General features: G+C 40.2%; 1 protein-coding gene across 8 annotated transcripts in view; it reads left to right on the top strand.

The window, feature by feature from the left end:
- Positions 1-17,284, top strand: part of EHBP1 (EH domain binding protein 1) — a 270,384-nt gene that overhangs the window by 83,808 nt on the left and 169,292 nt on the right. For all 8 annotated transcript variants that reach the window (XM_083606415.1, XM_083606411.1, XM_083606416.1 and 5 more), the window contains exon 6: positions 13,283-13,464. In XM_083606415.1, coding sequence (XP_083462541.1) covers positions 13,283-13,464 — 182 coding nt within the window. The remainder of the gene's footprint in view (positions 1-13,282; positions 13,465-17,284) is intronic.

Genomic DNA, 17,284 nt, shown 5'->3' with positions numbered 1-17,284 from the left:
CCGGTCTATGTAAATAATAGTTGACCTATAGTGTCAGCAGAGAAGAGTTGTGAGCGCTCAGGGGAGAGAAGAGTCCAGGACTCCAGCCATATTTTACAATCTTTATTGCTTCTTGGCATTATTTACAAGCAGTTCAAAAAAGCGATCCGATCATGGTGGGAAGTTGTCCCGACTAACTTCCTTCCGCTTTGGGGGCCAGCATAACCACCCTCTAAGCCCAACCCCCCTCCTTCCTCTGTGAAGAGAGGTACTTGCCCTCGGAAGTTCCTCCTCCCTCTCAGATTTACTCCCCTCTGACCCCCCCTTCATCTTCTCTCTCTTCGGAAGACGAAAAGCTGCTAATCAAAGGTGGCTGCCTCCCGATAACTTCTTCCTTTCCTCCTCCCTCTCTGACTCCAGTTCCCTGGCATATATATTTTCCTATATCAGGATAGGGAAACTATTTATAAACCTGTTTAACCATCAAGTGTGAAAATTGGGTAAAAAAAAAAAACCACTCTCCCTATTTACTGAAGGTTAAAACTGTATCATTTGGGGGTTTAGAAAAGTATGGTTTGCACAGCTTTTACAAACTATGACCCATAATTATCTACATTCCTGTTGTGTATAAAGTGCCTCTTGGCTTCAGTGATAAAAGGTCACTTTCTTTAGTGTACAGAGGTTCAACAAATGTAAATATCAGAATATCTATTGGGAAAAAAATTTAATGGTATTTATTTAGTGTTTCTCAGATGGACCTCACAGTTTGCATAAGATTAGGGCTGTGCACCCACTTGGGGTTTGAAACGCACAAGGCTTTCCTCGCACAGCACTTTTGCACACTGTGCTTTGCAGTTGTATATGTCTTTGCGCACTAACGTTACCTAAAGCCAGAGTTACTATCCGTGTTGTCTGTCTGTCTGTCTGTCTGTCTGTCTGTCTGTTGTTTAGGGAAGTTTTTAATGTTTGAAGTTTTATTCTGTTTTGAATGTTCTGTTGAAAGCCACCCAGAGTGGCTGGGGAAACCCAGCCAGATGGGTGGGGTAGAAATTATTATTATTATTATTATTATTATTATTATTATTATTATTAATAACGGTGGGTGTGCTTCTGAAGTAGTGCACATTGATACTCATTACAGTGGTACTTCAGGTTACAGATGCTTCAGGTTACACACCCTGCTAACCCAGAAATATTACCTCGGGTTAAGAACTTTGCTTCAGGATGAGAACAGAAATTGTGTGGCAGCGGCACAGCAGCTGCGGGAGTCCCCATTAGCTAAAGTGGTACCTCAGGTTAAGAACAGTTTCAGTTAAGAACGGACCTCCGGAACGAATTAAGTTCGTAACCAAAGGTTCCACTGTACTTTCCTGTCCATCATGTCTTCCGAGCACTGGCAGAAACAGCAACACCTCACTGCACTTGCACTTGCACAAACATTTTTCCTTCTTCATGTTTTAAAATATCACACTTTTTTATTCAGTGGAAGTCAAGTAGGAGAGGGGGAGTGGCACAGCCCTGCAATGTCACTAGGTCCACCACAGTAGGAAGTGACCTACAGAAATGCTATCCGTGTACACTTGGTGTCAAGAAGTGTTTAAGAAGTGCATTCTTGGCACAAATTGGATTAAAACTGTTCATGCAGAATACACTTTAGATCAACTAGTCATGTGGGGCAGGATCAACATGGGAACAATGTTATATGTAAAGGGGGGACCCCTGACCATTAGGTTCACTCGTGGCCGACTCTGGGGTTGTGGTGCTCATCTCGCTTTACTGGCCATTTGTCCACAGACAGCTTCCGGGTCATGTGGCCAGCATGACTAAGCCACTTCTGGCAAACCAGAGCAGCGCACGGAAACGCCGTTTACCTTCCCACCAGAGCGGTACCTATTTATCTACTCACACTTTGACATGCTTTCAAACTGCTAGGTTGGCAGGAGCAGGGACCGAGCAACGGGAGCTCACCCCGTCGCGGGGATTCGAACCGCCGACCTGCTGATCGGCAAGTCCTAGGCTCTGTGGTTTAACCCACAGCGCCACCTGCGTCCCTTATGTTATATGTACAGCACCCCAACAAAGCACGTATATATGAATGCACATTGGCATTTCAACAACAAACATTTATTCTTATTTTTATTTTAAAGTTACAATAGGATGGAAAAGGAAACTTGTTTGTTTAGAAGAAACTGTGAAAAGCAGTTTGTCTTCAAGTCACTTCCTCTGAATGGAGCATTTTTTCCTCTGCAGAGAAAACCACTTATACCAAGTGGAGAAAGTGAGCCCTTTCAGCTGCCCTAGGGAGTGACTCCTTCTCAGCACTGCTCAGCTGATCAGTGCTGACAGGGAGCCCTGCTTGCAAAGGAGGAACTGGAAGCTCCACTAAGTTCCCAATTGCTCCTTGAAGCCCTGTCTGAAACTACTCCACATCTGATATCACATATGACATCAGGTGTGGGGCAGGTGGACATGGATTGTGGGAAATGGTTTTGCTGGGCCTAATTAGACCAGAGAGGCTTCCCACAGTTGTTACCGTATATGAATTAACTACTGATGCCCTACGCCTCTGTAGTGAATGTATGATGCTGCCTTACTGTCAACCATCCAGCTCAACAATGCCTGTTCCATCTTTTCCCAGGTTGGAGAACTCCAACTATCATCAACTCCCAGAAACGTTCCTTTCCATTAAAGATTTTATTTCCTAATACTGAGTAGAAAGAAAGTGATAATGTGCATTTAGGTCATCTCACTTTAATGCTAGAATTAGATTTTCTGATGTAATTGCTAGCAGCTAGACAAACTGGTTTGATGAAATGTTAATTTAAGAATACAGCTCTTGTGTCAATTATAATATGTAGGCATGAACGGGTTTTTGTTTTTAGTTTTTAGCAAGAATACAAAATGAAGTCCTTCCTTCATAGAACATGTCTTAGCCAAAGCAAACAAAACCATGAATGCTTTGTTAATCATCCATAACTAATTTGTACATACTCTGGAAAGAAAATTGAATCTGCTTGTGATGTAACTTTTTATATGGAATTGGTAAATTAAAATGAAACAAAGTTGAGCAAATATTGACAATAAAATGTATGTCATAGGCATTGTTTCTTGATGCAATATGATAAAATACAATATGATAAAAGTTGACTGGCAAAATAAGTATCTCTACATAGATTCAAAAATAACTACATCTTTTTAAGAATGGTAAAGAACTGCTGCATATACATACATACATAATTTTATCTCTATGATTATTGCAGAGGATAGAAGTAGGCCACTTCAGGGGATATGTGAAACCTATTTCCTTTTGTGTAGAATGCGCTCTTTGCTAAGGTTGTAAATAAATGTATACACAATTGACTACAGTTCTTTTCACTGAAATATATAGGCTGTGTTTATTAAGAACAATAGCATGCAGAAACATGCATATATTTACATAAATCCTAATCCTCAGGAGACTCAATGTTCTGTTTTTATTTATTTCTCCTCTGATGATAACAGCTTTATATATCCAATTCAAATTTGCATACTTTGTGTATCATTAAAAAGTTTCAAAAGACACGGGAGGTGTTGTAAAGGTGAATTGGGAAAGACAACAACTTTGAACACCTCATCCTTAGTGACTGTTTGCATAACCGTTTTGCTGAAGGTGCTTCAATTCCAGTACCTGTGTTCTCTATGTATTTCTGAGTTCTCCCTGTTGCTCTTATTTTCACTCTCAATCATATACAGATTTATTTTCACATAGTTAAATAGCATTCTTAACATGGCGTTTAATAGAACTGGGCAGGGCAAGGCACCTAATTCATGTTTGAATCATGGTTTCAAGTTGGCTGGTTTCAAACTAACTTTAACTGTGGTTTTGTGGTTCAAAAATCCAACAATCTGTGATTAAGCAAAAGCTTCTAAACTCTTCTTCTCATTTGTGCCAGAGGAGGGGAGGGGAAGCTTGGAAGCTCAAGGCTCACTCAGGCTTATTCGTGTTGTGCTTAACTCATCTAAACACAGCCTTAGGCTGCTTCTTCCTTTCAGAAAAGACTCTGAGAGGCAAATGATTTGGGCATTGTGTTTTTATGTGTTTCGGAAGGTCTGCAACATTCACCTGAGAATCTCCAATGAAATTCTGAAAGATAGAATCATAGAATCATATATATAAGAAAACATTCCAACACTTTCTTTCACAAGGAACAAAGTAAACTACGTTGATTTAGATGTATTATTTTCTTAATTTTATTATTAAACAGGGTAGGTATATAAACGTAGCTCACATAACAAAGAAAATGCTTCTTCTATAATAATTAAATACATGCACATGGGTAAATATCATCATTGTTCTGTCATATAATTTGTAAGTTGGTGCTCTTCGTTGGCTCAGATGTAGTGACTAAATTTTATCATCTGTGCTACTTGCCAAGTAATGTACCCTTGAGTTGTAAAACATTTTCAGTAAGCTGGGACATTTATTCTTGCAGAACATAATACATTTATTTGCAAATTCCATGTCAGAATTACCCACCTCTCACCTTATAAATCACACACACAAAAATATTATTGGATTCTTTGAATGTGCACAGCGTGTCGTGTATTTAAGTCACTGTATCATTTTTCCAATATGTGGATAGAACCCCAAATGTAGAAAATCTCTTAAATGCTTGCTGCACTATCTATACAGTCATACCTCGGAAGTCAAATAGAATCTGTTCTGGAAGTCTGTTCGGCTTCCGAAACATTCGACTTCCAAAGCGCAACTCCTGCAGCCAATCGGAAGCTGTGGAAGCCCTGTCGGATGTTCGGCTTCCAAAAGAACGTTCAAAAACCGGAACACTCACTTTCGGTTTTTGATCGTTCGGGAGCCGAAATGTTCGACTCCCAAGGCATTCGGGAACTGAGGTATGACTATTATATTGTTGGCAGCAACATAACCCTCATTGGCTAGTGAATAGTTGGCTGAGACGAAAAACCTGGCCATTCTTCGTGTACCTCCTCCACAAGAGGTCCGGAGGGTGGCAACACGAGAACGGGCTTTTGCTGCAGTGGCTCCCCATTTGTGGAATGCTCTCCCCGGAGAGGTTTCCTCTTGTTGATGGTGTATTTTGTGTTTTTATTTTGTGATTTTATCTTGTGACTTGAGACTCGAGGGTATAGGGCAGTATACAAATTTTAATAACAACAACCACAACCACAACAAATTACTCCCCTATACTATTTTGGACAAATTCTGTAAGAGCTCCTGGAAAAGTTTTACTTTAATTTTCTTTTTTATGTTGGTCCAGTGTTCAGATGCCCACCTCCCATAAAAATAGCAGCAAGAAAGAGACCATTTTCCACTGAGGCCAAGACGGTTTCCCACTTTCAAAGCTAGTCCCACTTGCCTCTAGCACAGGGTACCCAACACTGTGCCTTCCATATGCTTTGGATTTCAATTCCTATTAGCCCCAGTCAGCATGATCAGTGGTCAGGACTGATGATACCTGTAGTCCAATAACATCTGGAGGGCACTACATTGACTAGCTCTGTTCTAGCACATGCAAGGAAAGTATGACCATTTTGAATTGTGTGTTTGTGTGTATAACTTTTTATAGGGTTTTATAAACAAGGATCATAGGAATACTAAATGATACAAATAAAAAGAACAAGTGGCCTTGTGGTGCAGCAATAAAACTGCTAGCACATTTGCAAAGTTAAGCAGGGTCTGGTGTGGTTTCAGTACCCCTTCCAACTCTACAATTCTATGATTCTAAGTCTTCTCGTGTCATTTGTACATCTCAAAAATAGCACACAAGATTTGTAGCAATATCTACGACACATGGTTCATTGTTAGTGGTCAGTGTATAAGTTCATGAACTGGTTTAAACAAAAGTGAAGGAGAAACAGAGTAGAACAGAATTAACAGCTAACTTTCAACATCGCAAAGCCAAATGCCTAATCAGGAACCCTTGTGCTTTTGCTTACATTAAATAAGAGTAATAATCATTTTCCCTCTTATATTACCTATGAAACCATATAAAATGTTAGTCTATTGATGAATGTGGGAGGGGGTTTCAAAGTAAAAATAGTAATTTATGTTTAAATTTAAATTTAGATCAACCAGATTGAGCCAAATGCTGGTGGGGGGACTGTTCATTTTCTGGAATATTGGCATATGTTATTAAATTAAACCACACCAGGGTAAAGCCATATTTTATCTGCCTGTGTGTCAATCTTTGTTGTTTCTCTCTTTGTTAATATCTCAAGTAGAACTGTTTCCCAAACAGTTTTGTACCAATTGTCTAACGTTGCACCAGAAAGGTCTTTCCAGTGTCTGGTTATGTTGTGTCTTGCTGCTTGTAATAAATGGCTTATTAATTCTTTATTATGTAAATCCTGGTTGTTGTACTGAAATATATTTAATAAAGCTAATTCTGGTTTGACTTCCAATTGTTGTTTTGTTGTCTTATTAATTTTTTGGAATGTTGAATACCAGGAAGGTTGGATTTTTGTCCGCATGTGGTGGGGCCGCCCCTCCAACAATGCAGTGAGGTTCCAGGATGGACCATTGCTCGCTTTCTAAGGTTAGGTATCACCTATACATGAGTTTTAGGGTTAATTCTGTATTGCTGGCTGAAATAGACTTAAAGACTTGAACTTTTATATTTAGCTAGTAGATCAGTAATTTCCATTTCTAGTTTTGTTATTGTTGTAGAGGTTTCTTTTTTGATATATGATTTTTCTTTGATACGGCTATCTCTTGTCACTGCTTTCATGGCCTCCTAAAGGTTGGTAGAATTAGTGATGTCATTGTTGTTTTCCTTAAAATAGAATTGTACGGTTTCTGCTATCCTTTCTCTGGATAGTTGGTTGGTCACTAAAATAGGGTTAAACGACCATGATGGCAAGATTTGGATTTAATTGCCCAGTCCAGCTTGAAAGAAATGTAAAATTGAAATCTTTTGGATTTTCTTCACTCGATATATCATATAAGCCCCATTTTTGGAAGAGTTGTAGTAATTTGTATGCGTCTTTTGTTTTCTTTTTGGGATTTATCTTTTAAAAGGTTCCAGCACTGGAAATGGTGGGCTGGCTTCTCTGGTGTACCTTCACTTGCTGAGCTCTATGCTGCCTTGTGCCTTTGCCTCCCAGTAACTGGCAGCGTTGGGAAGCCCAGTCAGCAACCATTCTCACTGCCCCACTGCTTCTGCTGGTGCCGCCTCTGAACACATAGGAACATTGAGTCCGATCATTGGCTCATCTTGCCCAGCATTGTCCACACTGATTGACAGAGGGTTTCCAGGGTTTCAGGCAAGTTGTGTTCTCAGCCCTACTTGGTAGGGTTGCCATATGTATGGGAAATCCCGGACACGTCCTCTTTTGGGGGGCCTACACCCCCATCCACAGGGATTTTTGCATTTTATAGGAAATGTTTTTGTTGGGGGGGGGCGATTTGAGGATATTTATTTATTTGTGTTTTTTAACTGTGCTCTGAAAGCGGAAGCAGTTGCTTTGGCCGGAGATGAGCGTGCACGAGGCCCACGTACTACCAGCGTCACCACCAGGCCCATGCGCATCTTTCCCAGCTTGGGCTGGCAGTGGCCTCTAAGGGAGCCACCACTGCTTCCCCCTCTTGCTCAGTTTCGGCCACCCAGAACACGAAGTCTGTGAGTAGCGCTAGAGGAAGCGGCAGCGGTTGGCTATTCCCCCCCCCCCCCAAAGCTCAAAAACGTTGTTGGCTATCTCATCAAAGAACCTACCGATCGTCCGGATTTTCACTTCCTAAAATATGGCAAGCTGGAGATGCTGGGGATTGAAGCTGGGACCTTTTGCATGCAGACCATGCGCTCCCCCACTGAGCTGCAGTACTTGTTGTTACAACTCTGAGTTAGTGTTACTGCTCTTAATAAATTTATGTCATTTCTGACACACTTTTATAATTCAGATCTTGAATATTTCTGGTATGTGCCACATTTTAAAAACATTAACTTCTCCATTCGTATGCATCATCATTCTTAATAAACGTTCTGGATATCTTGAGCCATGATTTTGCTTTTAAGCCCCTTTTCATCACAGGTGGCATTTGGGCCTCCAAATCTTCCATCCAACTCTCTAAATTATTTTAACTGACATAGTTTCTAATTTACTCTCTCCAGTTGAGAGAGCTTCCCGTAGCTTGTCTATTTTAGCATTTAATTGCTCTATGCTTCCACAAATTAGATTCTGTAGTGATCCATTTTGCTCTGTTAGTGAAGCAGTGATCTCTTCAGCATAGCCTAAGTAATATGGAACTTGTGATGTAGTTTAAAGACCATCATCCAGGAACTTCTGGACTTGTTTCACTTTGGAGTGTTTGCAGCAAGTGAAATAGCAATATCACTACCATGCATTTCTGAATTGTAGCCAATTTGACTGAAAATATTGCCTTATTTTCTGTCAATTATAATCTCTTTGTTTGGTGACGGAGGGCTGAAGGGATGACCTGGTTGAAAAGCTTAAGCAAGTGCATCCTGTGTATTATTTAATTGGACTACATGTAAAGTAGAACTTTCAATTAGCACATTTATGATCTCATTACTTTCTATCCTTCAGATACCATAGTTACTATTGTGCTTTTTTCTATTTTTGACATACTCATTGAAAAAGTTTTGAAAAAGCAAATGCTCTCTTGCTCTGATCACCTTAGTATTTTTACTGTGGGTTTTTTTAACATACTGTATTTTAACATACTGTATAAGACACCCCCATGTATAAGATGCCCCCTATTTTGGGGGACTCCAAATTAAGAAAACACCCATCAGCCCTATCCATGTATAAGACGAACCCCAATTTTAAACCTAATTTTTTGGTTTAAAAAACCAAGTCTTATACACAGAAAAACATGTGTATATTCAGAATGGCATTTATTTTTGATAGTTACTTTGAAACTCCACGTGGAAAGCAACAGAATAAATTAATCAAATTTTGAAGTCTTGTCAGTTTTACATTTGTAATTAACCCTTGTTCTATTTATTATTAAAACAGAAAGATAGCAGTACAGTGGTCCCTCGGGTTAAGTACTTAATTCGTTCTGGAGGTCCGTTCTTAACCTGAAACTGTTCTTAACCTGAAGCACCACTTTAGCTAATGGGGCCTCCTGCTGCCCCTGCGGCGCCGCCACACAATTTTTGTTCTCATCCTTAAGCAAAGTTCTTAACCCGAGGTACTATTTCTGGGTTAGCGGAGTCTGTAACCTGAAGCGTATGTAACCTGAAGCGTATGTAACCCGAGGTACCACTGTACTGTGAAGTGTAATAGGTGTATTTTATTCATCATATTTGTATCCCATATTTCCTCCATGGAGTCCACGGCAGTGTACATTATCTAGTCCATTTTGTCTTCACAACCATCCTGTAAGTAAATACCTGCCCAGTGCTGACCCAGTGAACTTACAGATGATTTCTTTTTTTGCCCAAGTTTAAATCTCTGCTGTCATGACCCCAGAGTCCAGCAGCAATCAAATCAAGGCTCTGAGCTGGAGGCCACAGTCTCCAACTCTGGATCTGGAGCAGGTGCAGGGCTCTAAGCCTGTTCCTGGAAGATTGGCAATCCACTCTCAAATCAGAACACAAGAGGACAGATGTTCCATAGTACATTGTAAGAGACCACAAGATAAAGCTGTGGTGAAGATTCTTATCAAGATCATTGATAAAACAAAATAATATTACCTTTCTATGTGGAGAATATAAGCGGAACAAATAAAAGGAAAAACTCCAGGGAAACGTTGAAGACGTCACAGTACCTCTATCAAATCAGAAAGAAGCTGATACTAAACTATTCCTACATGTCCAGCGTGCACCCAAGGAAGGCTGCAAGGATGTCATTATTGTATGAGGGAACACAGATGTAATCATCCTAGGTGTTCCTTACATTCTTAAGTATTACAACATAACTGCACCTATGTTTCGGAAACCTGGATTACAACAATCGAGGTATAGCTGGTGTGAGCCAAATTGCTCCTTTTATAGGACACATTGTACTTAAGGCACTCCATGGCTTCTGTGCCTTCATTGACTATGACATAGTAAGTGCTTTACAATGGTTCTGATAAACTTGCTGCGCTAAAACTTGTTCAGCCCTGCCAGAAATTTGTGGTGAGGTTTTCACAACTTACTGAAACAGTAAATCAGAACCATTACAATGCCTTGACATTTTTACACATGTATGACTGTAAGAACACAGCAGGTGCCAAGGAGTTACACTACATCACTTTTTTTGCCAAAAAAGGTGTAGTAGAATTGCATCAACAGACATATTCCTGTGCCATGCTAATTCAGAAAAACATTCCAAATCCAGATGGCAATGGATGGAAGATGGCAGAGATACCTCGCAGAGTATAAACCAGCAACAAATTCACTTCTGGAACTGTTGCACTGCAGATGTGAGCAGTCTGGCACAGTGTTCACATGCAGCTGTATAAAGAATGGTTTGACACGCATGACAGTATGCTGTGCATAATATTATTTTGACAACCAAGCTGATGAAGATGAAATTGACTTTGAATCTTTCCTTGAATGAGATAATGGTGACATTTTAGGATTAGTTGCAACTTTTGAGAAATTTTTGCTCTTCAACTTTGATATTTTGAGGGGTATATCAGTGCAGGTATAGTGATAACATACCAGCATGATACAAATCTGAAGTTTCCAAACCGTCATCAGAGGCAGCCCTACGTATAACACATTGCAGTAATCTAACTTTGAGGTTAGCGGAGCATAGACAACAGTAGTTCAAACTTGTTTTAAAAATAAAATAAAGTATTCTTGTAGCCATCAAATGTAGGTATTTATTTGATGGAAAGTTCTAGTAGGATATGATTTTTCTGTTCCAAATTTGTGGCTGAAAAATAGCTTATGGAGGATGTTTATGATAATTACACTTGCCCAATGTTTCTCCAGTATCCCAGCTATAAAAAGAAATGAATGCAGGCCTGATAATTTGTGTGTGTTTTCCTAAACATCCATGTGGAATTAAAAATATGATGATTCTAGCTACCTCCCCCCACAAAAGAGAACAAAGGTATTATTAACCACTTGTTAACTATTATCTAAATAAAAATATATTGCTACCACAGTTATTATTTGCCTAGAATAAAATGCACTAATTCAATAAAAAAATTCCAAAGGCATTTCCTCAAGGTACTTGACATTTCTGCCCAGTAGGATAAGTCAAAATGTAATATGTCATCCCTGAAGAATACATTGTTTAAAAAAAACACTAGTGTTATCTGTCAGATTATGCACAGTAATATTATATGGAACTATTAGCGCATGTAGATACCTTATGAGTGAATTTCAAAAATGCACCAAACACTTGAGAAGGATTTAGTCCCTCTCAGAAGAAATACTTAAGAATATGCAAATACTCTCCACTGAATCAAGTTGAACAGATGCTACTATCACAAACAATGCAAGTTCTCTTTTCTGTGGCCTCTGCTGTCAATCAGTGAACAAGATTAAGGTCAAAGGTTCTGATAATTGTAAAAGGAAAAGTGTGATCAGCAAGCTTCAGTTCATTGTACTAATATGAACAATAATTATCTGTATTGTGAAAATAGATAAACACTGCAGCTCCTTTTTTGAATAAAGATACAATGTTGGATATATCCTAAAAGTACTGATTGAAACTCCTTAATTCGCATGCTTCTTGCAATAATATTATAAAGCCATACATACAATGTTCTATTTATATATGGGGGGGGGAGGCAGAAAATCTTGTTGGCATTTTCCCCAATGAAGTACCATTCTAAAGCTAATGACCTCTTCATTAAAAATTATTACTTTTTTTCTAGCCAAATGGTAATTATTGTTTGAAATATTTTTGCCAAAATTTAAATCCTGTCCCTAGACAGCAATTAACCTTGGCATTAAGGGACCACCTATAGGATGGCCTCACATTTATCAAATTTTAGATCTGTTGCAAGTTCACTGTCATGCCACTTGCCTACTCTAAAAAACAGAAAATGTTTTTCTTAATATTGGTCCTAATGGAAAGGGATTTGTAGCAGGAATGTACAAGAGTTTACTGAATGTTACATATGGGGATTTAAACAGTTTAAAATCTAACTGCGAATTCGACCTGAGGGAGACTATAAGCAAAAGCACCTGTCAAGGATGGAGGGGGAAAGTCCTTTTAAATCTACCTCTCCTGTTACAAGGGAATAGACATTTAAAATGATGGTATTTACCCCTGTCGGTTTTTCCCAAATCCCCTCAGAGTTCTCCCTTTTTTGTTGGAGAGAGTGTGGTCAACAGACTCCTCCTTTATGGCAGCCTGTTGGTAGTTTTTAGGCTTCATAAAAAAAATTCAAATATATTCACCTCTTCTCCAGCAGTTATGGATATATGGGACTATTAACTTGCTCTGTACTTACCTTGGCTGGAAGAAACAAAACCATAATCCTCATTTGGCCTTCAGCCTCTTACTTGTCAACATAATTATCATTTCTATCCTTTGCATAATAATATAGCAATGTTTTCAACAACTGTTATTGACTCCTGACTTATGTTTGCTTTTCTGTTAATGTATTTACAAAATATTTGTAATAAATAAAAATTTATTAATAAAAATTATTAGAAAGCAAAAACAAACTCCTTAACAGGTTTACATAGAAAATGAACTAGCAAAGAAATGTTTGTTACTTCATTTTCTGTGTAACTCTGTTAAGGACCTTGTTACCTCTAGTAATAGTATTTTCACAACAAGTATTATTATTATTATTTCATTATTTATACCCCACCCATCTGCCTGGGTTTCCCCAGCCATTCTGGGTGGCTTAGAGCACATATAAAAACACCAAACATGAAAAACTTCCTGATACAGGGCTGCTTTCAGATGTCTTCTAAAAGTTGTCTCCTTGACATCTGATGAGAGGGCGTTCCACTGCCGAGAAGGTCTTCTGGCTTGTTCCCTGTAACTTCACGTATCTCAGTGAGGGAACCACCAGAAGACCCTCGGAGGGGAGGACCTCAGTGCCCAGGCTGAGCGATAAGGATGGAGACACTCCTTCAGGTATACACTTCCACTGCATTGTGTTTTACCAATGATAAGTTATGGGGGGGAGTATCACATTTTAACAAAGCTTTATGTGTGTGGGAGAGAATGCCAGTTAAACAGATAGACATTCGGTAGGGCAAGGTCTGGACAGTAACCTTGCTGAAGCAAAGCAAGCTTGCATTTGGTTAGAAACCTCATGTACACTGGTGCGAGAAAAAAAGGGGAAGTGCATACATTAAATAAATGCATATTATTATTAATACAATGTTATAACCATTTTATTTAATGACTTTTCTTTAAGGAATCTCCTTCTGGACGCCGGAAAGCTCTTGCTACCAGCAATATTAACATGAAGCAATATGCAAGTCCAATGCCTACACAGACTGATGTCAAGTTAAAATTCAAGCCTCTGTCTAAGAAAGTGATATCTGCCACCCTTCAGTTCTCTTTATCATGTATTTTCCTGAGGGAAGGGAAAGCAACGTAAGTTTTATGTGAGGTGATAGATGGTGTTTTTTGTTTTTTTAACCCCACTTGCCCAAAAAACTCATTTTGAGCATGCTTATTGTATGTAGTGAAAAATGCTGTGTGATTTGATTTATAATTTCTTACCCATGCTATAGTCTTGTTGGGTTGAAATAACGACAGACAGGTAGCGAGTGTCATCTGGGAGGCATCTCCTGAGCAAGTCTCGAGGAGCCTCTTTTATTGAATATTACAGCATTGCCACATATGTGCTTATTGCTGATTGGTTAACACAAGTACAAAGCAAAAGGTTCCATATAGGCATTAATCACCGATAGCTTAAAGACTGGGAAAGGGAGCACAGAACTAGACAGGCATGAAAACCTCCTAATTAAAATATAACTAATGATTGATAATGCAAGACTTAAACAATTACGTTCCAATAGATGTGGTCAACTATGCATTAAGAACAGGGTCAAAGTATAATGTTTTCCTGGACTCAATGTGAACTGAACATTCTGAGGTGATGAGGGAATGTCTTAGTATTAGAACGATTTGTGCAGAACGATTTATGCAGCATGTACAGAGACGAAACTTAGAAGCAAGACTTTCCCAAACATGTCAAAGTCATGTGCAGAAACAGAGCTTTCCTACATCTCCTCCTTTTTTTTTTATGTAAAGGTGAGTGGGACAAAAATACTTCAGGATACGTGGTATGCCAGCGCATGCCCGAAATAAGTCTGCCCACCAATGCTGTCAAGTGATTTTAAGGGCAATGGGACAAAAATACTCCGGGATACGTGGTATGCCAGCGCATGCCCGAAATAAGTCCGTCCACATCTCCCCTAATGTTTACTGTTGGTGCTGCCATTTCGCAAAGTAGGCAGTGATGATTTTATTGGGTGGCTGAGGAGGATAAAAACACTGAGACCAAAAGCGTATGAGACCAGGGATGCATTGGATGAAGCAACATAGCAAAATTAATATACATATTATGATAATAACATATTGAAAAAGATTGCGAAGCCAATTCAGATTTGGCAACCAGCCAGTGAGCCACTGGGTAAACGAATCCCAGAGGCCAGAAAGTCCAACGTCCTGTTTGATGTGATGTGTGAGATTTTGCAAATGAGAAATTTGCTTTTGAATAGCTTTAGAATTGTCAGTAATATTGAAACAGCACATGTCATCCACTTGTTCACAACCATAATGATGAAGCATCAGCAGATAATCAATTGCCGCACGATTTTGCAAGAGTCCATGTTGGAGTTCACTCTGCTTTTTATTCAAAAGGTGAAGAGCTTGTGAGGTAAAGTTCAGAGCTTTTGCTGCAGAGCAAGCTAAAGAGTTAATATTCCTGCTATTCCGTACAGCCAATCCAGGGACTCCTAAGAGAGAGACAGCTAGAGAAATATATTCAGATCTGCTAGGGAGAGAAACAGAATCATCACAATCATTAGTCAATTCCACAGAGCGGCGATATCGAGACCGGGACAAATGATGCTTTTTGGGTAATATGATAGACAAACGGCTTAAGCAGCAAGGTGTGCCATGGCTAATGTTCGCTGGAATATAATTGAATGTGTAGCCTGGGCACGACCAGAACCAGCCTTCAGGCAGCTCTGTATATTTATATACATAGGAAATATTTACATAATCAGAGCAGTTAAAATTATCCTTGCCCATTTTCACACAGTTGGTTTTTGTGCAATTGATCATACGGGCGCAAGTGATATTAAAAGAGGCCACATATGGGGTCAACAAATCAATGGCCAGAGATGGGCGTCGGCGAACTTGGTTACCCCAGTTATGGTAACCAGAATAACCAAGGGTGCAGAGAGAATCATTTTGGGGTAAGGATGAATAAAACCAGGTATCATTTTGCAAATCGAGAGGGTCATGGCAAACAGGGATAAGGCAGGAGCCAAGGATTTCACCTATTGATACCTGTTGAGTTAGGCAAAAGGATGAAACATTGAGGGTTTTTGCAAAAGATTCCCACACATTTATTGATGTGGAATCACCGCTATTAGGAGCGGAAGCAGAAAGGGACAAAAACAAAACACTGAAAATGAGCACTATCATGGAATTTATATTAAGGCACGAAATGAGGCACAGAAGCAAATCTCCATTTCCCACTTTTCTTTTTTTTTGACGAAGATGGGGGTATTATCCGCCAGGGGCTCTGCATTGTTTAGCAAAATGACCTGGGCGTTTGCAATTGAAGCAGTTGCCTGTTGGCTTATTGCCAGCTTGGATGGCACCGGCAAGCAAAGACATCGCATGGCTCTGGCTTCCTACATCGGCACAGGTTTGAATCATATCGGCTAGGTCATATTTGGGGCGATGTACAACTGACTGCAATGCCTTCTTGCAGTCGGTGTTAGCATTTTCGAAAGCCAATTTTTTCATCAATTCATTTTGAGCTGTAGGGTCATCTATCTGCCTGGCGATTGATTCTTTCAATCTATCTATAAATTGATGGTAAGGCTCCGAATGTTGTTGCTTAATATTAACAAAGGAGATCAGTGGTTGCCCTGAGACAGGGACTTTCCGAAAGGCGCGTTGCACGCAGGTCGCGGTGCGACTAAAATGCAAAGGTGTCAATTGCGCCTGTGCTGGTATAGTATCATACAGACCAGCACCAAAGAGCTGGTTGGCTGAATGCTGTGGATCAGCCAGAACTGCTGCGCTATGCTTAAATTCGCTTTCAAAAACTACATACTGAGCAGGAGATAAAAGCATGCGCATCAAATCCTTCCAATCTTGAGGTAGCATTGTATAACCATTTGCGATCCCCTCCAGCATCCCCAGCACATAAGAAGACTTGAGGCCAGAATCATTAATGGCTTTCCTTAATTCTCTCAGAATAGAATAAGGAAGCGTCTCGTACATTATCTGTTGTTGCGCAGTGCCTGGGTTGGTATAGGAGATAGGGAAAGCAGATGGCATTTCCCCAGCCCATCCAGCCTCCTCCTCCAGGGAGAGGTGCCCCTGCTGCCTAGCTTGAGAAAGCGCTGCACGTACAGCTCCTGTGGAAGAGCACGCAGGGGCTGGGACAGGCAAAGGAGGAATGGGGGGGTGGATGTGGGCTGAGGCGTAGGGAGGGGCTGGCAAAGTTGCGATGGAGGTAAAATCTTGGGGTAAGGTGGAGGATTGTCTGCAACTGGCAAAAGAGCAGGTGCCGTCGGGGGCTGAGATGCCTGAGGTCCTAATCTAGCGATGGCATCTGCACACTTCTGCCAAGTGAGCAGACAATGAATCGGTGCCCTCGGTTCTGCAAAAAGGGTTTTTCCGATCTTTTGCCAAGCCTCTGACCCTAAAGACCCTGATTCCGGATACCAGGGGCATTGGCAAGCAATCTCACATAACAACTGTTCAAATTCTTTCAAAGAAATATGAGCACCCGCCACCCGCTGTCTAACGAGATGGAGCAACTCCTTGGCATGCTCCTGCTGGAACCTAGTCAGTTCCCCTCCCCCATACTCACGAATTAGCGCGCTGAGACTTTTCCAGTCGAGTGAAGTACAGGGGCTTGGCTGCGTAAGGGATCTGGCAATCACGTCGGGGTCACCAGATGTTGGGTTGAAATAACGACAGACAGGTAGCGAGTGTCATCTGGGAGGCATCTCCTGAGCAAGTCTCGAGGAGCCTCTTTTATTGAATATTACAGCATTGCCACATATGTGCTTATTGCTGATTGGTTAACACAAGTACAAAGCAAAAGGTTCCATATAGGCATTAATCACCGATAGCTTAAAGACTGGGAAAGGGAGCACAGAACTAGACAGGCATGAAAACCTCCTAATTAAAATATAACTAATGATTGATAATGCAA

The sequence above is a fragment of the Podarcis filfolensis genome (assembly GCF_964270895.1).
Source record: "Podarcis filfolensis genome assembly, chromosome: 3".
Classification (NCBI taxonomy): Eukaryota; Metazoa; Chordata; class Lepidosauria; order Squamata; family Lacertidae; genus Podarcis; species Podarcis filfolensis.
This window is presented reverse-complemented; position numbering and strand designations above follow the sequence as displayed.